The 27508-nt window shown below is 35.2% G+C and overlaps 1 protein-coding gene across 3 annotated transcripts in view; it reads right to left on the bottom strand.

Annotated features, from left to right (window-relative positions):
- Positions 1–15229: 15229 nt before the first annotated feature.
- Positions 15230–27508, bottom strand: part of LOC148872338 (uncharacterized) — a 37690-nt gene continuing 25411 nt past the window's right edge. Inside the window, exons 2-9 of one of the 3 annotated variants that reach the window (XR_016107165.1) lie at positions 26903–27016; positions 26669–26737; positions 26320–26339; positions 26188–26240; positions 26014–26044; positions 25818–25899; positions 18098–18480; positions 15230–15568 (exon numbers count right to left, since the gene is read on the bottom strand). Coding sequence is in view for 2 of the 3 variants with exons in the window: in XM_088969486.1 (XP_088825612.1) it covers positions 18284–18480; positions 25818–25899; positions 26014–26044; positions 26188–26240; positions 26320–26339; positions 26669–26737; positions 26903–27016 (566 nt within the window). In the remaining variant the exon portion in view is untranslated. Of the gene's footprint in view, positions 15569–17948; positions 18481–25817; positions 25900–26013; positions 26045–26187; positions 26241–26319; positions 26340–26668; positions 26738–26902; positions 27017–27508 lie in introns of those variants that run through there. The other 2 variants (XM_088969486.1, XM_088969487.1) reach the window with 2 other exon arrangements.

Here is a 27508-nt window from a genome sequence, read left to right as displayed (position 1 = left end):
CCCATACTAGAGCAAATTTATGAACTAAAGGTGATAGTCAACAAAATTTGTTCCCTTGACATCATCATTCCTAAATCTTTCAAAGTGGGAGTAATCATTGCCAAACTTCCACCCTATTGGAAGGATTACAGGAAGAAGCTTCTACACAAGGTTGAAGAACTTACCTTAGAGAAAATTCAGCAACACCTTCGTATTGAAGAATAGTATCGGATTAGAGATACTAGGGATAAGACCTTGGCCGGTATGCTGAACTCTAAGGTCAATTTTGTGGAAAATGGATCGAAGAAGACTAACCCTGCATTACAAGTAAAGAAGAAGAATGAGAACTTCAAGAAAAAGCAACAATAAGAAATGATTCTGCTATGTTTGTAGAAAGAAGGGGCATTATGCCCGAGTCTGCCAACATCGAAAAGGCAAAACCAAGTCTACAAACATGGTAGAAGACAATCTAGTGGCCATAATTATTGAAGTCAACATGGCAAAATCATCTTCTGGATGGTGGTTTGATTCAGGTGCCACAGTCCATGTTTGCAAGGACAAGTCCTTGTTCAAGACATATGAAGAAGTGACTAATGACCAGGAGGTATAGATGGGAAACTAAACATGTGCCAAAATTGTTGGAAGAGGCAGCACAGAGTTGAACTTCACCTCCGAAAAGATATTGACTTTCCTGAATGTTTACAAGGACAAATCCTTATTCAAGACATATGAAGAAGTGACTGATGGCCAAGAGGTATAGATGAGAAACCAAACATGTCCCAAAGTTGTTGGAAGAGGCAACATAGAGTTGAACTTCACCTCCAGAAAGACATAGACTCTCCTGAATGTTCTCCATGTTCCTGGCATTAGAAAGAACTTGGTCTCAATAAATCATGTCTATAAGAGGGGATTCAAAGTTGCTTTTGGATCCGACAAACTAATCTTATCCAATAATGGGATGTTTGTTGGAAAGGGATATGATTGTAATGATATATTCAAATTAAGTATTAATGAAGAAAAAGTTTATGCTTATATTATTGATTCTTTCTCTTTATGGCATGATAGATTAGAACACTTGAATTTTAAATCCATAAAGAACATGAGCAAACTTGGTATAATTGCTTACAATAATGAATCAACTAAAAAATGTGAGATATGTATAAAATCTAAAATGACTAAAAAATATTTCCCTAATGTTGAGAGAAATTCTCAACTTCTAGAACTAATTCATTTTGACATCTGTGAACTCAATGGTGTATTAACCTGAGGAGGTAAGAGATACTTTATAACATTTATAGATTACTTTTTTAGGTACACCTATGTTTATCTTATGAGAATTAAGGATGAAGCCTTTGACATGTTTAAACTGTATAAGGCTAAAGTTGAAAATCAAATAGAAAAGAAAATTAAAATCCTTAGAAGTGATAGGGGTGCTGAATACTTTAAAAATGAGTTTAATTCTTTCTGTGAAGAATTTGGAAAAATACATCCGTGTCCTGCTCCCTATACCCCTCAATAGAATGGCCTGGTCAAAAGGAAAAATAGAACACTTACAGAAATGATAAACTGCATGTTGTTAAAAACTAATGTACCCTTAAACCCGTGGGGGAAAGCACTCCTAACAGCTTGTCATTTACAATAGAATTGTTTCTAAAGTTAATAATAAATCCCCATATGAATTATGAACAGAAAGAAATCCTAATTTAGCATATCTAAAAGTGTGGGAGTGTTTAGCATATTATAGAGTTCCAGATCCTAAAAGAACCAAATTAGGATTCAGAGCTAAGAGAAGTATGTTTGTTGGATATGCAGAACATAGTAAGGCCTATAAGCCTTTAAACTTAGAGTCCAACATAATAATTGAAACTAGAGATGTTGAATTCTTTGAAAATAAACTGTGTTTTGAATCTACAGAAAATGAATCCATAGAAAATGACAGAGAACTTGGAAGAGAAACTCATATCTCAATACCTGTTAATAATAATGAGACTGAAAGAATAAATGACACAACTGTAACACCTATAATAGGACCTAGAAGAAGTCAAAGACAAAGAACACAGAAACACTTAGGTTTAGATTTTATCTCTATTCAGTCAATTGTATTTTTTGTTGAGGCTGATAGAAAAAAGATTTTAAATAAGATACATATTATCCTAAACATTGAAAATGATCCAAAAACCTACAGTGAGGCCGTGACCTCCAGAGATGTTGCCTTTTGGAAAGAATCTATAAATGATTAAATGGATTCAATAATGTCAAATAAGACATGGGCACTAGTAGACCTGCCTTTAGGATCAAAACCAATAAAATGTAAATGGTTGTTTAGAAGAAAATACAATACTGATGAAACTTTACAAAATTTCAAGGCTAAATTGGTAGCCAAAGGATTTTGTCAAAAGGAATGGATTGATTACTTTGAACCTATGCAGCAGTGGCTAGAACAACTTCTATTAGAACACTTATAGGATTAACATCCATTTATCACTTATCTGTTCACCAAATGGATGTTAAAACTGCTTTCTTAAATGGTGATTTAAATGAAGAGGTTTATATGGAACAACCAGAAGGATTTGTTCTTCCTAGAAACGAGAAGAAAGTCTGTAAGCTGGTTAAATTGCTATATGGATTAAAACAAGCACCTAAATAGTGGCATGAGAAATTTGATTCTTGCATCATAGCATTTGGTTTTAAACATAATAGTGCTAATAGATGCATCTACTCAAAATTCACTGAAAATTATGGACTGATTGTATATTTTTATGTTGATGATATGCTTATTGTGGGAATCAATATGGTTGGCATAAATGAAACTAAAAATTACTTATCCTCTGTCTTCAAGATGAAAGATTTAGGAGAAGTAAATACCATCTTGAGAATAAAAATTAAAAAGCATAGTAGGGGCTATGCATTAAGCCAATCACATTATATTGAGAAAGTACTTGAGAAATTTAAGCATTTAGGGTTTAAAAAATATAGCATGCCATATGATTATAGTATAAAACTAGTAGAAAATAGTGGTAGAGCAATTGCACAACTTGAGTATGCTAGTGCAGTAGGAAGCTTGATGTATGCTATGCTTTGTACCAGACCTGATATTGCATTTGCAGTAAGTAAACTCAGTCGGTTTACAAGTAAACCCGGTGTTGAGCATTGGAAGCCAATTGGGAGAGTTCTTGGGTATCTCAAGAGAACCTTGGAACTTGGCTTGTTTTATTGTGATTATCCATTTGTACTAGAATTGTACACTGATGCAAGTTGGATTACTAGTAATGAAGATAACAAGTTCACATTTGGATGGATTTTCGTCCTTGGTGGGGGTGCGATCTTTTGGGCATCCAAGAGACAAACTTGTATATCTCACTCGATCATAGAATCCGATTTCATAGCCTTAGGGCTGTTGGAAAATAGGCTGAACGGATTAGAAATTTATTATTAGATATAAAACTTTGGCCTAGTCCTATGCCTCGAAATTCCATTTACTGTGATAGTGAGGCAACTCTGTCAAGAGCCTACAGTGGTACCTACAATGGTAAGTTCAGACATATAAGTCTGAGATATGAATTTGTTAGGCAACTGATTTTAGATGGAATCATCACTATAACCTATGTGAGGTCAAGTAAAAACTTGGCTGATCATGTTACCAAGGGCTTGGCCGAAGAATTGGTAAGAATGACAACCAAAGAGATGAGATTAAAACCTTTTACTTAGTCACTTGTAATGGTAACCCAACCTAAACTGAAAAACCATCAGTATTGGGCTTAATGGGTAACAACAAGTTACAATAATGTGACTGTTAGCATTGACATTGAGAAATTCCCCATCACAACATAAATAGTGTTGTCTGTTATGATGAGGTTGAATTAAACTCTTAATGAAGTTCTGAAATGTGTCAAATAACGAAACACATAGTGGAGCTTCTCATGAGAGTTTGAGTTTATTCTCTGGATTGTTCATGAAACCAGGAAAGAAGCACATGGCCATAACAGTGCTGAGCAAAACTTGAAACTCTTGCAGAGACTGGACATTATTGTGTATGGGTGTCTCTGGTCTGTCTTGAGAGTAATTGGTTTAAGGTCTTATCACCAATAATTTTGACAAGGCTCTGAGATATCTATACTAACAAAAGGTTTTAGTTGATAAACATCTTTTGTATGCATAACTATGTAATTGATCAATCAATGTGGGGGATTGTTGGATTTTAATCTCATAAGAGATTAAATCCAATGAGTTCGACTAGTCAATTACATGAGAAATTGCACCTACACACTTGATTGAAAAATTAGCTTTTCTCTATGTGCGGTGCAATGAGGCACTTTAGAGGCGCACTTTGCTCGCACTTCGTGCGCATCCGCATGGATCATGAAGGGCGGCTTTGGTTTTGGTGCGATGTTGACTGTTGATTACCATTGATGAGATCAACGGTCACGATTCGATTAGGTGTGATCAAGAGGCACAATTCAAAATTAATAGTCATTAACTGTTAACTACTTTTTAAACAGTCACAATGTTCGAAATTGTGACTTTTCAAGGTGCATTATCTAAACCAACACCTACATTTTCTTCATACATCTTCATAAACTATTTAAGGAGCATGAATCAGACTTCAAAAGCACACATTTTCGAAATCCACTTTCTCTCTCTCTCTCTCTCAGTCCGGTCTGCTACAGTCTCACAGAAGGTTTCTCTAGAGATTCTTCAACTTTGCCGGTTGTAGATTCTCACCCAAGGCTCTGTTGTATCCTAGGAACGGATTTGCCTGTAACCCAACAACAAACTCAGTAAAATTGAGTGGGGCAAATAACGTTGTAAAGATAGTATCTTCAAACGTGCCTTAGAGCTTCTCCTCCAAAGATACAATGACCCCACTTTCCAACAGTCTCTCATATATTTTGTTTTCACCTTATTATAATTTAACAATGAAGCCAGAAAACTATAAAGAAAACCGAGTATTCTTTTCAATTCCACCATAGAAAATCTCCATTGATGGATGGATATTAAAAATTTATAACCACGTAGTTTGTATTATTTTAAAAATTTTTTAATTATTTTAAACATGGGATACATCATAAATACATGGCCTCTTAATGCTGACACTAAGGTCGTCAGGGCCCACACTGCTGAAGTAATGAACTAGAGTAAAATAAATCTAAACCGTTGATCCAAGGTTTCTATCATCTCCTATGCGTGTCTCTAATGAGACTCCTTTAAAATCTAGTGGATGAGCCTATCCATGTACAAATAAATTTTCTATTTGTTAATTCCTTTGTTTCATTGTATAAGTACCTATGGAGGTTAATAATTTAGTTTTGATAAGATTCTGAAATTTTATCTAAAAGTTTTGAAATTTCAAATGTTTTTTTCTTGTTTTATTAACTCACATTAATTTTCAATATTAATTGTATAATATTTTCTGCATTTATACTTTTGTTTCTTTAAATTAAATTTTTATAGAAAAAATACCAAAGAAATTAAAAAAGGAATTGTTGGGCCTCCATATTACTTACCATGGCCAATAATTGCAGCAACCAGTGGTGCCATTAATATCAGCATTATCTTTTAACACTTGTTTCTTTTCCACATATCTTTCGTTTCACCACAGCTAGAGAATTGGAAGCCATTCCCATCTGTAAAGAAGACAATGGACAAAGGATTTGACCTTTCTTTGTCGATCTACAACTAAAGAAACTACAATTAAGGTGATAGAATTTCTAACATGGGGAACATAATTTCTGTCCACCTTCGAGGAAAGAAAGTTTCACCAAATAAGGGAGTTTTGAATTTACATGCATCAGCTTTGATCAAGGTCACAACAAATTCTTGTAAGGCTAGGAAAAGAAAGAATCTTTTGCTTTCTTAATCTTTCTAGTTTCTTTCTACCATGGTTTTAAAAACTAGACAGGAAATGAAACCATTGTGACCATCGGTTTTTGGGTTAAATGGTCTGACTGCTGCCTGGTCCAACCCTGGGTTAAACAGTTTATGGGAAGGAGATGGTGAGTGTATCCCATGCAGTATATGAGCAGTTCTTTCAGACATCTTCTTAGCAAAACACAACTACCCTTGCCCATTTAGGTATGGCTTGCTTGGCTTCCAAGCCTTTGACTAGATCATTGACTCTTGAGCCTCAGACTATATGTCTGTGACTCCTAATGTATTTTCTTCTCTTTCTCGGTCCTCCACATCTCAAACAGTTACTCTTACTAATGGTTCTACATCTCTCATATGTGGTGTTGGTGATGTTGATCTTTCATCATTGTCTTTATCATCTGTTTTATATGTCCCTAAGTTCCCCTTTAACCTTATGTCTGTTAGTAGATTAAACAAGTCACATAATTGTTCCATAACCTTTTATCCCTCTTTTTGTGTGTTTCAGGATCTTAAGACGGGGGTAAAGATTTGTGGAGGGCATGACGTAGGTGGATTGTATTACCTTGATAGTGGTGGCCCTCCAGTAGTTTTTTAGTCGTCTCTTACTCTTCAATGGCATTAGAGACTTGGTGATCCTTCTCTCAAGGCTCTAAAATTGTTGGTTCCTTCCTTGAGTCACATTTCATCTTTGGGTTGTGAGTCATGTCAGCTTGGGAAACGTCATAGAGTCTCTTTTAGTCCAAAAGTTGATAGTCCTGTCTTGAGAAATTTTTCTTTAGTTCATTCTAATGTCTGGGGTCCGATCAAAGTAATGTCATACAATGACTATAAATATTTTGTAATTTTTGTTGATGGCTTTTCAATGATGACATGGATTTATCTTATGAAAAATCACAATTAATTGTTCTATTTTTTCAAAAATTTTATGATGAAATACGTACTCAATTTGGTGTTCATATTAAAATTCTTCACTCTGATAATGCCAAAGAATATATACCTCAATACCATTTCAACAATACTTAGCGCTCCATAGGATAATTAATCAAACTTTTTGTGCCCACACCCTACAATAAAATAGTGTAGCTAAATGTTAAAATCGACATCTCCTTGAAACTACTCGGTCTTTGATGCTTAATATGAATGTCCCAAAGCAGATTTAGACATTTTGATGCTTAAAATCGACATCTCCATGGGATAACTAAAATCGACATCTCCTGTTTTCTCATCAATCGGATGCCCATGTCCATCCATGGAAATCAATCCCCCTTCTCGGTGTTGTTTCCCACATTGCCTCCATTTCCTCTCACCCCAAGAGTCTTTGGATGTGTTTGTTTTGTTCAAAATTTGGGGCCTAGTTTAGACAAGTTAGATGCATGAGCTACTAAGTGTATCTTCCTTGGCTACTCAAGGACTCAGAAAGGGTATAAGTGCTATAACCTTAACTTCCATATTCATTTGTGTGCTCCGATGTCACCTTCTTTGAATTGATTCCTTTTTCTCGGATACTGTGGTTTCTTCTCCTTCCCCCGTAGTTCCTCTTCCCATCCTTGTTGCAGATCCCCTTCCCGTGGTTCCCATTCCAATTGCATATTCACCTCCCGTGCTAGTTACTACTAAGAGGCCACCAATCAGACAAGTGTATATTCACAGAAGAGCACCGGCCCCTCCTCCAATTTAGCTCTCGTCGACAGATCCTGTCATTGCTTTTTCTCCCTTGGATCTTGATCTTCCTATTGCCTTGCGTAAAGGTAAATGTACTTGTACTTCTCATCCTATTTCACACTATGTTTCAGCTGCTTAACTTTCTGCTTCTTATCGCAACTTTATATCATTGTTATCATATGTTTCCATTCCCAAGATTGTCCAAGAAGCCCTTACCTCCCTAGGGTGGGGACAAGCCATGGAAGAGGAACTCTTTGCTCTACAATACAATCACACGTGGGAACTCACTGCTCTTCCTCCTAGTAAGCATTTTGTTGGGTGTAAGTGGGCCTACACAATGAAGTATCTTCCAAATGATAGTGTGGAGCAATTGAAGGCCAAGTTAGTGGCCAAGGGCTATTCTCAATTGTATGTGTGGACTATACGGAGACATTTTCTCCTATGGCTAAAATTGGCTTAGTTATGGTGTTGATTTCATTAGTTTCTATGTATGATTGGCCTCTTGTGAAACTTGAAATAAAAAATGCTTTCCTACATGGTGATCTCATTGGGGAGGTGTATATGGAGCAACCACGAGGATTTGTTGATCAGGTGGAGGATGGTAAGGTTTGTAGACTCAACAAGGCAATTTATGGATTAAAACAATCTCCACGCACATGGTTTGGCGGGTTCAATGAAGTAGTGAAAGACTTTGGGATGAAACAACGTCAGGTAGACCATTTTGTGTTCAGCCATGACTCAAAAGATGGGAAAATCTTGCTAGTGGTGTAATTGGATTGTATTGTCATGGCTAGGAGTGACAATAATGGGATTGGTAGGTTGAAAAACTTCCTATAGGACCACTTCAATACAAAATATTTAGGTAAGATGAAGTACTTCATGGGAATAGAAGTTGCAAGGTCAAGGCATAGAATTAACTTATGTCAAAGAAAATATGCTCTTGACCTACTTGAAGAAACAAGACTGTTAGGTGATAAACCAATAGAGACTCCTATGGAACTTAATGTCAAGTTGAGTGTTGATGCAGGTAAAGAGTTTGATAATCCTAGAAGATACAGGAGGTTGGTGGGAAAGTTGAATTATCTGACTATTACTCGACCATATATATCATTTGTTGTGAGTATGGTGAGTTAGTTTATTCAATATCCTCGGATTCCTCATTGGGAAGCAGCTCTAAGGATTGTTAGGTACCTGAAGGGTGCTCTAGGTCATGGTTTACTATACCAAAGTGGAGGGATTCTTGAAATAGTAGGGTATACAGATGCTGGTTGGGTTGGTTCTATATCAAACAGGAGATCAACTACAGGGTATTGTACCTTCGTTGGTGGCAATCTTGTAACTTGGAAGAGCAAGAAACAAACATGGAGGCAAGGAGTAGTGCAAAAACTAAGTATAGAGCTATGGCTTATACCACATGTAAACTCGTATGGTTGAAGAACTTGTTACAAGAGATGGGATTCTCGATTGACAAACCCATGAGACTATACTGTGATAACCAAGTTGTTGTTCAGATCTCTTCCAACCTAGTCTTTCATGAGAGAACCAAGCATATTAAGGTCAATTGTCACTTTGTGAGAGAGAAAGTGATAAGTGGAGTGATAACCACATCTCATGTGAGCTCGGAAAATCAGTGGGTAGATCTCTTTACAAGGGGATTGTCTTGGGGTAGAGTAGATTGTATTTGTGACAAGCTAGGACGATATGACATATACTCTCCAGCTTGAGGGGGAGTGTTATAGTACACAAAATAGGGGTATTTTGGTCATTTGGGTTTATCTATTTGAGAGTGAAAGGTTTGTTTTATTTAAGTTTAAGTTATGTGTCCCATCACTTATGAGGGACAATATAGTCTTTCTTGTAACTATGTTATTGGAGATAAACATAAGTGGGTCGAATAGAGAGAGGACTGATTTTTCCTCTACTGGCCGAACCCTTCTCCGTCTTCTTCTCCTTCTTCTCTACTGTAACCTAGGACTAAATAAGGTTTTCACACCATCCAATCACTATAATCACCTATTTAGGTAATTTTACAAACTACCCCAACATGCCTAGATATTTGACCCTTGACGGATCTAACTTATTGAAATGTCAAAGATAGCTCAATCCAAAATTTAATGCAGTATTATAATAAAGTCTGAAGTTAAATGCTATTTTCTTGTTTTATCCATTTATTTCCGAGGTCCAAGGCATAACTAGAAATTAGTCTGAGTTTAGTGGTTATTTATATGGGTCATACTTGGGAAAAAAAAAAAAAAAACTTAACGATATTGATCATACCTTGAAAAATTTTATTGCCATTGTATGAACAAAAAAAAAATATTGTAATATTCCCTTGCGCTTATACACAAACAATGGATGCAAGTACATAGAGAAAAAATTCCCTTAGGCAATTAGGTTGTGTTTGGTTTGAAAGAAAAGGTAGGGAAAGAAAGGATCCTTCTTTCTTCCAAACCAAACATAGCCTTGGATTCCACAAACACTACCTTTTTCACCAAACATAAACTATTCATCTTCATATCATAATACATACCAAAACAATAATGTAAACGAAGTTTAAAGCCATGTATATTGACAAAATATTGAAATACAATAATTGGCATAGTTGTAAAGTACAACTATGGATTTGAAACCTAATAACATTTAGCAAAATACTAGTCAGCCCAAGTGTCCAACTTTCTACAACAATAAGAAATCCTTCATGGTCTTCAAAAGGCACAAAAGAAAAGTTAGAGAAGTATTTGCCTCGAAGAGATCCACCGAAAGGTATAGAAGCTGCAAATTAATTACTTGAAAGAATTCCAAGGAGGGATGGAGACACGTTCTGGCTGTTGAACCAATAAACCTCAAACCTAGTCTTAGCTGCAGGGGAAGAGAGAAAAGAAAGATTATTTCTTCCAGAATTTTCTAATCCGAAATGCCATGCCATTGTTGTTTGCATATGGATTTTCTTCTGACTTGCAATGCAAATTGTCCGAATCCATGAAGGATATGCTGCTAGAGATGCCTTTGACTTGTAGTGCCCATGAGATGGTTTGCTTATTAGCAAAGAACATCTATAGAACTGCATTGAAAATCAATATTCAATAATTCGATGAATCATTTGGGCTAAAATCTGTATTTTCATGTTAAATTGATCAATCATGTCTATCGACACAATAAACTCTATTGGGGAAAGGAGGTTACAAGTTACAACTCTATTGTCAATACCATTTCGAGATAGAAGATCTTATAACATTGAGATCAACAACACTAGTAGCTAATCAATTTTAAGACTACTCTGTTTAAAAGAGAATGGCGTGTCCGGGAATTGAATGACCATTGACAGACTGAGTTAATTTGAAATCAACAAAGGCTCAGTTTGACAGGAATATAAATGCAAATATGTAGACTGCAAAACCTTTTATTTTGTATTATTTATATGCATTTAAATTATACATATTTGTATTTGTATTTTCACTTTTGCAAAATTGAACCTTTTTCTGCAACTGTTATTTGTACTCTTATCTAATTCAAAGTTTGTACTTTTGGCTGAGTTTGAAAGGAGTACAAGTACAAATTTGTAGAATGCAAAACATTGTGTTTTATATTATTTTGTATGTACGTGTACTCTACATATATATATTTGTATTTATACTTCTTCCAAACTGAGCTTTTGTAATACAAGTTTTGCATCTAAAGCAAAATTTGCATTACTTCTACAGTTCTACCTTATTTCTGTCATATAAAGCGGAGGCCACATCAATTTGCATCCCACCTTAGTGCTCCCAAGCAAATAACCTTCATCTCACCTCCATTTTCTTTGATATAGAGTGGGGCCCACATCATTTCATTTCCTGTTTTAATTATTAGCAAACAAATAGAACAAAGTCAAACCTGAAGGAAAAGCAAACCGGGATTTACACTCAGCTTTCTTGTACTCTAATTCATTTTCAACACGGGTGCAAATGAAATCAATGCTGCCAAAAAAAGCAACAACACGGAGCCTAAAGAATTATATAAAAACAGAAGCAATTCTGATCAATTAAAGCATCAAACGTGGGCAGAACCAGACTACTCGTATTAAGTAATGACGACCTTACTCCATTTCAATGAGCACAACAAGAGACTTAGTACTAGAATAATTAGGAATTAATAGATTTTGGGAAAAAAAAGGAGCTTGCCATGTATTGATGAGAGCAGAGTGGAAGTACCTTTTTCTTTCCTTCAATTCCATCATCTGGGGAGGAATGGGGTGGATGATGACCTCTCAATGCAAAATCTGGAATATGAGCGATTTTATGCCAATCTGAACCTTGCTCCCTGCATTTACTCTCCAGTTGAGGGCAAATTTTGATCCATAATGATTCAATTGATTGAAGATGTCGTATTGATGCTGGTAGAATTCTCAGATTTGGAATATTGAAAAGCCAGAGCTGCCAAAGTGAGACCAAGCAATCGATCCACTCTGGCAAACACTCCAACTTAGGGCACATCTCAATCTGCAAATGCTGAAGTTTAGTGAGGTGTTGCATGCTCTCTGGAAAATATTCCATCTCCTGATCATCACTGATACATATATATATATATATATATATATATATTATATATATATAATGTTTCAGGGGCTGTGAGATATGCTGGTGCCCCAGCAAACGATGTAAAATACCTTGGAATTTTCAAATAACGGAGAGATGTTAAGCCTTGGATTATCTCTTCGGGTACAAAAGTTATGCAACACTCATCAATAGAAAGATCCTCAAGGCAAGTGAGGTTTTCCAGTTGCGTTGATAAAGACCGGAGCTCTCGACATTTCTTAACGTACAATGATTTCAGAGCAAGGAGATGAGGCAGCCCGCCTGGCAAATTTGTTAAACTGGGGCAATTAAAGAATTGCCAAAGTTTCAAGGCATGGAAATGGTAATACTTCTAGTTGTTGACATTGGCCATCATTTTCATCATCTCATATACTGAATCACAAGAATCATCATTCTCCGAAGTGGATGATGACCTCTCAATTGTAACATCTGGAATATGAGCGATTTTATGCCAATCTGAACCTTGCTCCTTCCTGTATTTACTCTCCAGTTGAGGGCAGTTTTTGATCCATAATGACTCAATTGATTGAAGATGTGGCAGAATCCTGAGATTTGGAATATCGAAAAGCCAGAGCTGTCGAAGTGATACCAAGCAATCGATCCACTCTGGCAAACACTCCAACTTGGGGCACATCTCGATCTGCAAATGCTGAAGTTTAGTGAGGCGTTGCATGCTCTCTGGCAAACTTTTCAATTTGGGGCAGTTACTAATTTCCAAAGTTTGAAGTTGTGGCAGTAACAATACTTCTAGTGGTTGTTGTTGGTCATCATCATCATCACCTTTAATGACCATTCTTCCAAATTGGGCATATTTTCCAAGTGTAGAAAAATCAACGATGGAAATGGTACTAGTGTTGCAGTAGAGGTAGAGGCATTATTATGATGGTGGTGGTCACTGCCATTCAAATACAACAACTCATTGCCCATGTGTGTAACTTTATCCAATCCTTTTATCCAAAGATCCTTAAGATGTTCCCATTTTTCGCATTGATATAGTTGTATTTTAACAAGGTTGGGCACTAATTCCAGCATCTTTGACTTGTTCCTCATCCAACTTAGGAATCTCTCTTCCCGGGTATTTTTCCACGCTTAATTCTTTCAAATTTGGGTGTGGTTGTAGACATTCTAGCACACCCTCCGCCTCCGCCACCGCCACCTCCTCTTCTCCCAAATTGTCATCTTTCCAACATAACTCTAACCGGCATAGGTTTGGCTTGTTCTTCAAGTTGGCTGTCTTTGCTTCATCAGCATTACTTACATTTTCTAGGTTTTCAATCCTAATAGCACCTTGCAGATTGCTTAGGTCCTTTAACTCTGTTACGGTCCTTCCTTCCTCCATGCCAATAATAAACCTTGTTAATGTCTGTAGACCTGTTAGTTGCCCCATCCTCTTTGGCATCTCCCTCAACATAATTGAACTTTCGTCCAATTCAAGATGCTTGAGGTTAATCATTTTTCTCAAGTCTCGAGGCAGCTCTACAAGATTCCAAGTAGACAAGAGTTTCAAGGTTTGCAGATTTAAGAGAGAAGTGAAGGATGTAGGAAGTTTCCTAATAGAAGTGCCTGAGAGGTCTAAATACCTTAGATGTTTAAGCTTATTAATGGAAATCGGCAGCTTTTTAATACTTGTAGCATGCAAACCAAGCACACGTAATCCCTTAAATCTTAGGGACAGATTGTGTGAAACATCTATGGAAAACCAAAATGGGTACAATATAAGATTATATTTCAGTCTATGGATATTGTCTAGTGAACACCATATTTTAATTTCTTTTCAGTATTATTAAACACTATAATATCTTGTTAAACATTATATTTTAGCTTTATTTAGTATTGTTGAATAATATATAATAGTAGGATTATATTCAATTAGGACTTGCTCTTTTGACATGTCTTTAACATTTATATATGTTGGATGATAATGGTTAGCAAACGACTCTAGAATTTTTATAGAAACATTAACAAGGCCTGAACTAGAATTCCCTATACCTCCAAGTGGTATGAAAATAATTTTATGTTCAATTTTAATTATATAGAATATAAAATTAAAAAAAAAAAAAAAGTGCAAGAATATAGGACAGTGAGACAACAATTGAAGGATGCTCGTTAATTGTTTAACCTTCATCGTTCATCACTTCGTAATGTAATTTTTAGGGTTTAACCGTCATTAATTTTTAGGGTTTATTCCCCGATAATTTTTAGGGATTAATGCAATTATGGTTGGTATTTCATTCTTATTGAAACAATATTGTTCTTTGGGCTTACTAGATATCTATCTCATATCATGAACTTAAGCATATACTTGTAGGTTTCAGATGGCCAATTTTTTCTTTCCCAGAAACATTTTTCTTTTCTTTCACCAAAGCAAGAAGAAAAATCCAATCTATATATTTTCACCCCAAGCGCTTTGCTTCTCTTGTCAATTACATAAAAACAAATTAAAAGGAGCTGAAAACAAAGCTCTCAATAAGGTTGTTCATGGGTCGGGTTAGGTCGGTTTACTAGTATTTTTTTCAATCGACCCGACCTGATCGGGTTACCTATAGATCAAACCGAGACCGACCCTCTATTAAGTAAAACTGACTTGGTCGGTTTGAGTCGATTTGGGTTGGTTTGGGTTTCAACCAACTCCAAGCTTGCACATTGCACATGAAGCCAAAGTGTTAATATTATATATAATATTTCAAAATATATTTTCTGAAAATATATATTTAAAACAAAACATATATATCAAAATATATATTTTCTAATTTCTATAAATATATATTTTGGAAATATATATCTGATATATTTCACAATATATATTTTTTCAGATATGTATTTATTATTTAAAACTAAAATAGCTATACTTAACAGATATTTTTTCAGAATATATATACTTTTTCACATAGCTTGGTTCGGTTTGGTTCATTTTTGGTTTTCATATATTTAACAGATAAACAAACCGAATTATTTTGGAACCCGAAATCAACCGATAGTGAAGAAAAACCGGCCAACTCAAGTTGGGTCAGGCCGGATTAGTCGGTTTAGATTTATTTGTGAACAGCCCTAGCTCTCAATTTAATGAGGGTAGGAATGATAACTAAAAAGAAATCAGTCTGCAAAAATTTTCATCCATTTTATAGACAATAAACAAACACAGGCCGAGAAGAAAGAAATAATTTATATCATTAATTATAAGGCCTCTTGTATATACGTGATGGATGCGATTCTCCTTTGCATCCTAACAGTTCATTGGATTTTCCAAGTTTAGAATAAGCATCGGACTCTCCATCCAATGCAGAAAATGGATGCACTCAACCATCTACAAAACTCTTCTCAAATCCGGTTCTTCTTGTAGACATTTGAGAACTTCACTGTAAGATTGGACTATGTATTGATTCCTGATTCAATAATGAAATTTGACCACATCCTCCTTGGATCATTCCTTCCGTGTTACCATCACCAAGCCATTAGTCATTGATAAGTGGATATAGCAGAATCACCTAAGTATCCCAACCATCCATGTAGGCAAATTTCAAAATGTCAGTATCGTGTATCAAGCAGAAAATAGATACATATCGCAATACAAGTAGTATTCATCAAAATTCAAAATTCATGTGGGATTTTGCTCGGTTCAAGTTCTTGTGATATCATATCCTTTCAATATCATAGATATTGTCATATTAAGGTCGACTAGAGTCATAACCATGATAGCCAATCAGGTGTTATTTATCAAAATTCATGGGTGGGTTTTGATTGGTCAAAATTCTCATACCATATCTTTTCCGCATCATAGATTTCCCTAGATTCTATGGAGACATACACAAACAATTGAAGATACATCAGATCCTTCAAAATTTACAGAATCCATAAACTAAAGAGTTCAAGCTACAAATCGAAAAGCAACTGTTATATTTTAATTATTTTATCAGTTTCTTTTATTCAACACTTTTTAACTTTGTAAACTACCAAAAAATTAAGAAAATGAGTTTAAGTCTTTAGCTTCTCAAAATTTACTAATGTAGGTAAATCGACTTTGTAAATATTAATATCCTTTATTCCTGTAAATAATCAATATGTTGTTATTTACTTTAAATTATTAATTGATAATTTACAGAAATATATAATCTTAATTATAAAAATATCAGATCCATTAGAATTCCTAAGATACATATCATGTCATACAACTCAGAAATTTACATTACTAAAATAATTTTCCATTTTTATTAATTTTATTTTTTTAATTTATCAAAAGGTTAAAAAATCATTTTTCGACACAAGTTGTTGATGAAGCAATGGATTTGACATATCCTCATATATAGATCCATTTTATAGCTTTTTGCTTAGCATCAAAACCATTAAAAGTAGGTTTTTACAATGCTTGGATGCCCCCAATTTTTTGGAAAAAAAAAATCCATAGATCTACTAATACGAACAAAAACATCACAAATCCAACAACAAATTATATCATTGCATTTAAAGCACCATATTTAGACATACTATTGAAGAATTAAATGAAAAAAAAAAAAGTGCATTCTTCCTCTTATTTTTTATTCTAATGAGATTTTCTTCCTTCCAACACAAGATCTAAAGTGATGGAAACTTTCCCAGAAGTACATGGGATAAAATGGGAAAAAGAAAAACATATGAATAAGTGAAACCAGCAAACACAAATCATTCCTCTAAGGCCTAATTCGCTTTTCAGTTAGTTATTTACCCAGATAAATGTAATTACCTGGTTAAGTGTTTACTGGGAAACATTTAGTCGGGTAAGTGCATTTACCCATGTTCTTTTATTTTTCAAGTAAATAATGCAATGACCATTTTAGCCTTAAAAATCCATTATTAAAATGGGCATTTTGTCTCATTCAAGTGTTGGCAATTTTCCCTCTACATGAAAAAGGTATTTACCCACCTAAGAGATGAGTATCACTTACCTGGGTAAGTAATACCCAAGAAAATAAACTTTCCTTGGTCCCACATAAATCTGAAAAAAGAACATAGGGTTCTTGGTCAATGAGAACCAAAATCCCATCAACCAACTTTCCCCCTCTCAAAATCACAAAAAAAAACACCCCTAAAATGTAATATTGCATTACTTTCCCTAAGGTTCAAAGTATCGACACGTATCGGCCCGTATTGGCCAATACGTATCATTCTGGAACCCCTCCGATATGCCCCTACAATGGGTGCATCAGAGGTCTGACCGGTTCAGGGGATAGAGGAGACCTAAACTGCCCCCCTGAACCGGTTGCAAAAAAAATATAAACAAAAAAAAGCCCGGAACATTATATCTATTCGCCTGATACACCCATATTGATGTATCAAGCATATCAATATTTTGAACCTTGCTTTCCCCCCTCTCAAAATCTCAAAATAGAACATCCCCTAAAATGTAATATTGCATTAGTCTGCATGAACCAATACCATTTTACCCATGTCATGTGATAGTCATTGTTGAAATGGATATGATATGTATGTAATAGTCATTTAACCAATACCATATATGTGGTTCAGCTTCACATCTAAACAGTTGATTGGATGGAAAAAAATATGTTGGAGTTATTAAATGAACTTAGGGGGCATTCTTTTTTCAGATTTTGAGGGGAGAAAGTTCCCATTGACCAAGGACCCCATGCTCTTTTTTCAGATTTATGTGGGGACCAAGGGAACTTTATTTTTCTAAGTATCACTTACCCAGTGATACCCATCTCCTAATAACTTTCCCACCTAGTGGGAAGTTGCCAACACTTGAATGGGACAAAAATACCCCTTTTAATAATAAATTTTTATAAAGACCACCTTCAAGAGGGTGTATCTCGATTCTTGCAGTTAGATAAGAAAAAGATTTACAAGACCCAAAAGCCAAAAGGAACCCACGTATTTGCACTTCAAGACCACCTTCATAATAATTTAAGGGAAATTTGGAATTTGGTTATCGAAGTCCATGATAGCTGAAAAAGGTAAGCATGAAGTCTCATCCTCGTTATTGGGAGGTTTTCTCTTTGTAACAATTTGCAGATGAACTTTACCTTGTGAAAGTCATGTGTTTAAAGCCATCTCTAGACTCTGGTCCAAGCAAACCTCCATACAGAACTACTGTGGTAATAAAACCAGTTCCCTACGTGATTCAGTTAACTTGCATTTTACACATCTCCAAACCACGCCAACGCCAACGCCAATCATAAAAGTTGGGAAGAAAATCGTCCTTGTACATGTCATGGCACTGGATGGATGATTGCATGGCCTAGATCCATTGTCTCATCCATTTTTTGGCACACGTATATAAAGTGAGAATCTGGATCTTCCATAACAAAATCTGCTGGGAGGAGACCCCTCTCTGTCAGAGGGACAGGTTCCAGGAATAATTTCCATGATGAACTACAACCAGCAGGCCTTTCAAATCCTGGTCTGGCTGCAAAACAAAAACAGAAAGATACTAATGAAATTAATCGTAAGAAGAAAGAATATAAATCATAGATGAAAAAAAGAAGGAAAAACCAGTCATAATCTCAGGTGGCATTTGGTAATGTTTCAGTAGAATGTTTCTGTTGTTCTGTGAAACAGAAATACTACCAAAGCCACCTTATTTAGCAAGAAAAAGATCAAACATGAGAATGTTTAAGAATCAAAAATCTTGAATTCATTTTCAAGAAATCCCACGTCCAAGCATATGTAAATTGAAATTTTGAACAGAGAGACATGGTTCCAAAATGTTATCACCATGTGGCAACATGGTTTAATATCTTGCTAACACACAGAAATAAGAGAATGTATTCTTTGACAACAAAGGGGCTACTATTACCTACAAAAGTCAGTCAACTCTGCCTACTCTGGACTATTTGAGGATGGCTACACAAATCTTGTCCCACCATTGTGCTCTATCAAGAGCCATGTTTTCTGGCCGGACAAAGGAATAAATTTCATGGCCAAGCAACTATGTTTGAGAATATCAACCTATTCAAGGACTTCACCTAACAGGTAACAGCTTAAGCTTTTAGGTTGAATGGTTCTTTGAGATGGTATCAGAGCCACCTTGACCAAGTGGTCTAGTGTTCGATCCTCATTACCCCATACCTAACAGGTATGGTGGGCCTGTGCTTGTTCACACTTCAAGCCCAATGGACTTTCGTGTGACGGGGGTGTGTTAGAGAATATCAACCTATTCAAGGACCTCACCTAACAGCTTAAGCTTTTAGGTTGAATGGTTCTTTGAGAAACTATAACTAAATGATATTCATCATGCCAAAAATGTAGAGACTCTGATCAAGTAATCAAGTGAAAACAAACCAGGCATGGCCTAATGCAACCATCCCATGACAATCCCCGAGTCTCCATACTACGTCCACTCTATCAAAAGCCAATGTCTGCCTGAAGCCTTGTAACAAGGCCAAAATCTCCACTCTGACCAATATTCCCTAAGTTCATCATGAGTTCAAGATAAGAGCCTTTTTCTTATTGGTATTAAAAGTTACAAAACAGTGAAGCTTTTTTCAAAGAAAAAAAAAAAGGTTTTAAAAGATTTATGTTCTTCACTTTGTCCACTAAAAAATAAGTAGCAAACAAGGACAACTCATCACCATATGCTGAATAAGATTTACACATTGGGCAATGAAACCAAAGACCATATTACTTGGAAAAAATTTTCAGTTGGGCAACAGCTTTTTCATAGAACAACTTATTTGGTTTACAAATAATATTTTCCAAACAACTTATTGAATGGAATCACTGAATCAAGTAATTAAGAATTTTATGGTATAAATCAATATGTGCTTTATGTTGTAATGAGGCTATATCAGAACATATAAATCCATAAGAGGATAAAAATCCCTTTTCAAATTCCAAGTTCATTAGACGAGGATATATAATATAAACTTTTGTATGTTCAAAGAGACATTGAGATTGCTCAGAAAATAAAGATGCCCTTTTCAGTTTGATTTAATCCCAATAAAAGGCTAAAGAGGACAAATGTTTCCGTCAAGAGTACCTCAAGGCTCCAAAAGATGGCACCAGCCCAAAAAGGTTAGTTAAACATCCTTGACTACTGGTTATGGATTGATTTGAAGATTTGGAATTGAAATCATTAAGGTTTGTTGATCTATGAAGCCTGGATATTGATACTCACATGGACAGGGATAGCAAAAATGGATATATGACGATTCATTTCCAAGATCCAGCACACATATGGGTATGAGCATCTGATTTGACAAGTTTTTTAATCTAATTTCTGAATCAAAGTTGCCATTTCTCAATAATTCAACTTCAATTAAACCTTTGCCAAGAAAAACATTAAATTAAAGCTCCAACACAGACTTTCTTTTATAGTATTTTTTTTATCAGTTTCTTTTATAATATGATTTTTAAGACATGTCACTTTACATATTTTAATAGCTTTGCATCAGACAAGTATCATGTCTACAGGATGCTAAGCATGTAACTGGGTATCATAGTTTGTAATCCCTGCTACTAATACCCAAGTCAACCAGACCTGTTATGGAATTACCTTCCAAGTACTGATTGCGCACATGCAAGTTTTGGCAGCATTGTAAAAACCATTTATATGTCCTGGTTTCTGCATTTCTAATCAGGTTATATTCATGGACAGATCCTTTTTTAATGGTATCAAAAGGCTCAATATAGGGATTTCATTCTCACTTTTTATTGAAAAATGGCAACTCCATTACTCATATGGTAAAAGGAAAGTATAAGAGCAAATAAAAAACTTTTTCGTTTTTTTTTTTTTTTTTGAGAAAAGGCAACATATAGAATTTCATTCAAAATGTGAAGCCCCTGTACAAGTGGCTGTACAAAAGAATGTTACAAAAAACATCTCCCCCATTTTCTATAACAGCACATGTTCCTGATTGTTTACAAAGAGAGAATCTATACAAAAAATTAACCAATACTTCCTTTGTAAAACTTATAGATAGCTAATCATGAATACATTTTTCCTACAATTTTCTGTACCAATGCGCCTGTCTCACTGTGCTTATTTTGGAATTTCCTATTTCTTTCCTCCCAATTTCCCCAGAACATAGTAGTAGGCATTATGTTCCATGCCATCTTTTCCTTCACCCTACCGATAGAAGGTCATGATACTTGTTTCAACTTTTCACCTAAATCAAGTAGCAGAAAGAAAATATACTGGCCAGCTCTAATCACAATCTTTTTAATAAAAAATTATCAGCTCCCCTTGATTTTTTTTATTTTTAAATCTTATGGTCCCTTCTTACTGCCTAGTGAGTTTGTCAAGTTTTCAAACGATGATGGTATTGTTTCTAAATAAAAACATCATCAAGGCTGCAATATTTCATGTCCGGGTTAAGATCTGGTCAAGTCCTTACCAACCCCAAGTTTAACACTGCCCCCCTCCCAGAAAAAGAAAGACACAAGAAGTAAGAGAGGAAGAAGCTGGCAATACTTAATCACAATAGTTTATCTTATATGCATTCAGTGCCAATGATGTGGCTTCCTCATGAGCACAATTATAGCACAAAAGAACAGTATATTATTTTTATTATCAATAACAATCAGTTTTATTAAATTAGAGGGAAGCAATTACAAGATATAGGGGAGGTAAAATGACTTAACTCCCCATCAATAAATTACAAAGAGAGAAAATTATAAATTAGGCCAAAACAAAGGCACCCTATTCACCCCTTGCTTAACTAACCCAACGGCAAATGAGTTGGCATTTCTTTTCACCTAGCTGTACTTCACCTCAATGTCCCTAGCAAACCATTTGAATTTTTTCCTTTCATTGCTATAGCTCCACATGCTACTGTTGTCTTCCTTTAGCCATCTAACCACCACCTCTGAATCACCTTCAAGGACCAATCTTCTAATGTTCAATTGTCTTGCTCTTTGGATTCCTTACAAAACCGCAAAGATCTCAGCCCTGAGAGAGTCACCTTCTCCAATTGGGCCTGAATACAGGGCCAGAATAGGCCCTTCCTCCTTCCTGAAGAACCCCAATTCCAGATGGCCCTAACAGTATATTATTCAATATATTTTCTTGATAGAAGGTATTTTTTAACTTCATCAATTGCATGACTATTCTAAAAGTGCACTCCATTAGGGAAGAACAAGATTATACATTATGGATTTACACATTTCAAATTTCCTTTTTCTTAACTTTGAGGAGAAAACATTGCTACATATCCATGTTATAACCAGGCACTCAAGCATACATAGATATATAAGGAGGCCATACAATGTATTCTTTCTTTTACACACATCTGAGATGTACAGTCATAGCATTGTCTGACATCCCCAACATCCCCACATCTCTTCAACATTCTTTTTACTTTTCACCAAAATACACTCCGCAAAATGCATTTCATTAAAAACAGAATTTCCTTGTTGAGTACATTTCCACAAAGACTTGGATGCCACGCCAAATTCCCCACATTGCCTATCAAACAAATCTACAATACCTCTTCTTTTCTTCCTTCTTTCAGTAATAGGCAGCACCTGTAATCTTCTTTTCTTCCTTTGTCTCTGTTAGCAGCTAAGAGCAAATAACAGAGGTAGCCTGTATTGCAGTTTGATATCTAACAATCTAAACTACCACTAACCATCTTCCCAAGTTTTGAGCTCCTGAGCTAATGAAAGTCTTTTTTTCTTTTTTTACCACTAACTATTTTCCCAGGTTTTGAGCTCATGAGCTAATGAAAGTCTTTTTTTCCTTCTGTTTTTTTTTTTTTTTTTTTTGGCGGGGGGGGGTGTCCTCCCTCTCTTATAAAATCCTAAACTTTCATCTATCAAAACAGAAAAACAAATATGTGCATATATAATGTATACATATATTGTGGGGTAGTGTTTTAAAAGCGCAAGGCCCAAAAAAGGCACAGGGGCCAGTTTGTGCCTGAGGATCAAGGCACAAGGTGAGTCGCGTGCCTTTTTGAAGCAAGGCACAAAAATAAATAAAAAATTTGCTAAAAATAAAAAAATGTCAGAAAATTTCAAAAAATCAAGAAAATAATAAACATAATATTAATAAAAAATATAAACTTAGGTTTTAAAATAAATTTTCTAAAAAACCTATTATTTGAAATTAAAATACATAAACATAACATGTAAAGCATATTCAAATGAGAATTTAAAAATAAAATCAAACATACAAAACATTTTCAAGCATGTAAAACCCACAATCTATTTTTTTCCACAAATTCATTACTTCAAGTAGCTAATGGGATGTAAAACATATTACATTCCTGGTTCTACAAGCTGCCTTTGTGCCACACCCCTTGAGGGAAGCCCAAACAAGCCCATGACTTGTTTGTTTGAGAACCCCCTATTTGCTATTGTTCATTCATCCATCCTAATAAAATATTTTCTTAAAAGGCAATTAAAATTATAAAATCATTATTTTTGTGTGAGAACTAAGAATTTGAGACCCTAACATGGACTTGTTTAGGCTTGCCTCAAAGGGTGTGGCATGGGCCGCCTCCAGTCTAGCCGCTAGGTTCAAAAACAGAAAAAAAAAGCATGAAAAGGCACACGCCTAAGTTGTGTCTCGGAGATAGTGGAAAAGGTATTTGGGTTGGAAGTCAATGAAGCCAAGTGCAATTTGGTGGGGATTAATTTGGAGAGATTTGAGGTGGAGGGGTGTGCAGGTATTTTGGGTTAGGGTACTAGGGAGTGGCCTCTAAAATATTTAGGCTTACCTTTGGGGGTTCTTGGAGCTTTTATGAGCTCACTTCGCTTGCTCACCAAGTGGAGTAGAAACCCCTATTTGCTAATGTTGTTCATTCATTCATTCCTATAAAATATTTTCTTAAAAAGCAATTAAAGTTATAAAATCATTATTTTTTATGTGATAAATGAGAATTTAAGACCCTAACATGGACTTGTTCGGGCTTGCCTCGAAGGGCATGGTCAGGGGTCCTTAGGCTCAAAAAAAAGTAAAAAGTGCAGAATTTTAAAAAGCTGCACACCTGGGCTGAGGTGCAAGGCACATCAAGCGCACGCCTAGGCACACTAGGCATGCACCTTTTGAAAGGTGTGCGCCTAGGACCTAGGCGAGGCACATACCCTAAAATGCACCTTGCCCATGTGCCTAGGCACGCCTAAGGCATATCTTTTAAATCGCTACCCACATCTTGAAGGCCCTTGAACTCCCCTAAAATCAGGGTATCATCTGCAAATTGCAAATGCAAGACCACCTATTCTTACCTGCCCACTCTAAAGCCACTAAATAACGCTCTCATCAACTCCTTTTAACGGTTTACTCATAACCCCCACCACCAAAATGAACAACATAGGAGATAGTGGATCACCTTGTCGAATTCTCCTAGTTGCCTGAAAAAAAAAAAAAAAAAAAAAAAGAAAACATTTCAGGAACCATTAATTAGGAAGAGAAATACATGGATTTTAAACACCCTATAGTCCACTTCATCCATCTATTCCCGAGTCCCATTTGTCCCATTACCCACCACAACAAGGCGCCCTTTGAGGCTCACCTTGCCTAATCACCAAGCAATTTTCTACTTCCTACTATAAAATACTTTTTTATTCCTTCTTTTTTGAGATTATAATTATAAAAGACATTATTAAACTAAAACAATCATTTTGTGTGTTTATATACTAATTTCTTTTTATTATTTTCTTATTTATTAGGGTTTAATCAACACAAACATTGCTAAATACTGTATTGAACCCTCAAAGACTTAAAAACCTGAACCAATAAGTAAGGAAGAACTTAAAATTTTATCTAATCAGCACATTTTCTACTTCTTCTTCAATTACTACTACTACCAATACTTTTTATTTTCTTCTTTTCCTATAGCAAAAATAAGGGTTCAGCCTCTATATTTTTTGAATTTTATTTTCCTTCTTCCTTTTCCTCTCATGAATATGTTGATTTTCTATACTTTAATATGAAATTTATACTTTTCTTATGAAAATTATGAATAATTATTAAAGAAATATGGTTATGGTACCTAGGGAACTACCCTATGATCTATGTTTTTAACATAAAAAAAACCATTGCCTAGGCACCCGCCTAGGCAACAAGGCACCCCCCAGTGGACTAGCCTCACCTTTATATATATATATATATATATATTTTTTCCACATGGTCATAGCCTTTCTCCAAAGTAATGAAGATTTCATTTCTAACAGCTCAGCACCTAAGAAAGTTGATATCCATGTATTGATTGAAGTTGGTATATCAAGGACTACAGAATAAGGAAATGATGTAAAGTAAGTCTCATTTTTACGGTTTTGGATTTTTTATTGGGATATTGTTATGTTCCAATCCCACCCACCCATCCCCCACCCCCTAAGCTGGAGTAAATCAGGGATTGAAAGAAAACATATCTTTCTAATTAAAACTGATTTGAGTGTCAGAGAAACTACATGCTGGATAAAACTGAAGTTTAATTAAATAAGGAGTAAGATCTACATTACAATAGATCATCATCAAGCTCTCTCCACCTTGACAAACATTACATAGAACCCCACATCAAATGACCTCCAAATGGATGATCAGCATGAAAGCACAAAAAAAATTGACCAATGATAAATAATAAAAGTAAATGGAAAATAGAAAATAAATATTTTGAACTTTCACTTGACAAACAACCAAATCATGCATCAAGAAGAAAAGGAAGAATGATTGGAAAAGAATAATTGTACTGGTAAAGATCAACTAAAATTCAATTGTTAGAGCTTTAATATTTCCTAATCAAACAAAATGGGAGGGAGAGGAAGAGGGAAGGAGTGAGAACTTGTTTGAAGGAAACTTACGTATAACGTACAATGTTATTTTCCAATTGAATGCAGGCTTATTCAGATGAGGAATCCTTACTGTTGGATCACCATAGGTTATCTGGAAATTGAAACAACAATGTAAGGCTTGAAAAGCATTAAACAAATGATAAAATTGGAAACAAAAAATGGAAAGGATAAAAAATAGACATAGAGTTTCAACTTCAAAGCGCACCAACATATAAACTCCCCCAGGTCTAAGAAGCCTGCAAGCAGCAGGAGTAAACAGTACTTATTGGTCATAAAATGCAATTAAAAAACATAGGGAAAAAATCTAAGCAGAGTGACCATTGGAATCCTACAACACATATGTATTCACAAGTTCAGTCCTGGATGATAAGGTGTAAACCTGCTAACTTCTCCCAGCATTTGGGCAGCACTAATTTGAGCATTATTACTACACTACAACACAAAACCATAACTTAGAATATGCCCAACAACAAACTGGTGGGATCATAAACATTGGAAGAAAGAACCTTACCATCAAAGAATCAAGGGTTCCTAAACAGCAACAGCAGGGCAATATTTGGCAACAGCAACAAAGAAATATCAGCTTATAATACAACAGAAGTGAGATTTCAATGAGTTCAAAGGAAAGCAAACAATATGGCAGATGCACTAGCCAAGCAAGGGGTGGGGAGGGAACAGATGTTCTGGGTGCAATTGTAAGAACTTTGATTGGGGAGATAAAAGCTTTTTATCTCTCCTAATGTTGTGACTATTTGACTTAATAAAATGCTTGGTTATTGATCAAAAGAGACCACTAACACAAAATTACAAATTTTGAAATTTAGACAAAGCATGGACAACAAGAAGACAGATTACAGTACCTTTATCAAGGACACTGTCAAATGATTCATCTGGAAAGAAGCTCATATCTCTGACATCCAATTGCATGTCTATTGTCAAAAATAAAGGATAGCAAAAAGGAGATTTGCAGTTTTTTTTTTTTTTTTTTGGAATCAATAAGAAATTTGCAGTTTATGGAGACAATTGTAAGATACAGTTTTTCACAACATGATACTAGAGCAGAACACTTTTTCCTTTCTTTTCTGTAAGGATACATTTCAGCTGAGGTATATACTCATATTTCCTTTTCATCATGTCAATGGCCACAGATGAAATATCAATATTCATTATGTCTTCATACCCATCCTTGACCATATCTTCTGACATTACTGCAAAATAGAGTCTTCCACACTAAAATATTGATACTAACATTCACAGAGAAGTTACAAATTAACCAAATTATACGTTGGAAAGTTGGAATGTAAGAAAACTAGATGCTTCCACTTCATCAAATAGAATTATATTATATGCAATGGAAACTGGGGTATTCCATACACATAGAAGAAATGAAATTGAGAAGTTTGCAAATACAGATGGAAATTTAAAATGCTTTACTGACATCCTTGCTAGCATAGAATTTATTGTTTTTATCTTAACACCCAAAGAACCCTCAATTTTTCATCAATAAATATAACTTTTGCATCTAAAATGTCTTTTTTTTTATTCTTTGAAGACATCAAAGATTTCCAGATTGAATGATTCAGTAATGCCTAATCAATGTGTCTCACAAAAAAAATATCTAAACAGTTTTTTTTTGATAAATAAAATATCTAAACAGTTCATCCCGAAATAACAAATGAGAGTAATAATTAACTGTTACT

The sequence above is a fragment of the Nelumbo lutea genome, chromosome 2, assembly GCF_056320005.1.
Source record: "Nelumbo lutea isolate HS-2025 chromosome 2, American lotus-T2T, whole genome shotgun sequence".
In the NCBI taxonomy this organism is placed as follows: Eukaryota; Viridiplantae; Streptophyta; class Magnoliopsida; order Proteales; family Nelumbonaceae; genus Nelumbo; species Nelumbo lutea.
This window is presented reverse-complemented; position numbering and strand designations above follow the sequence as displayed.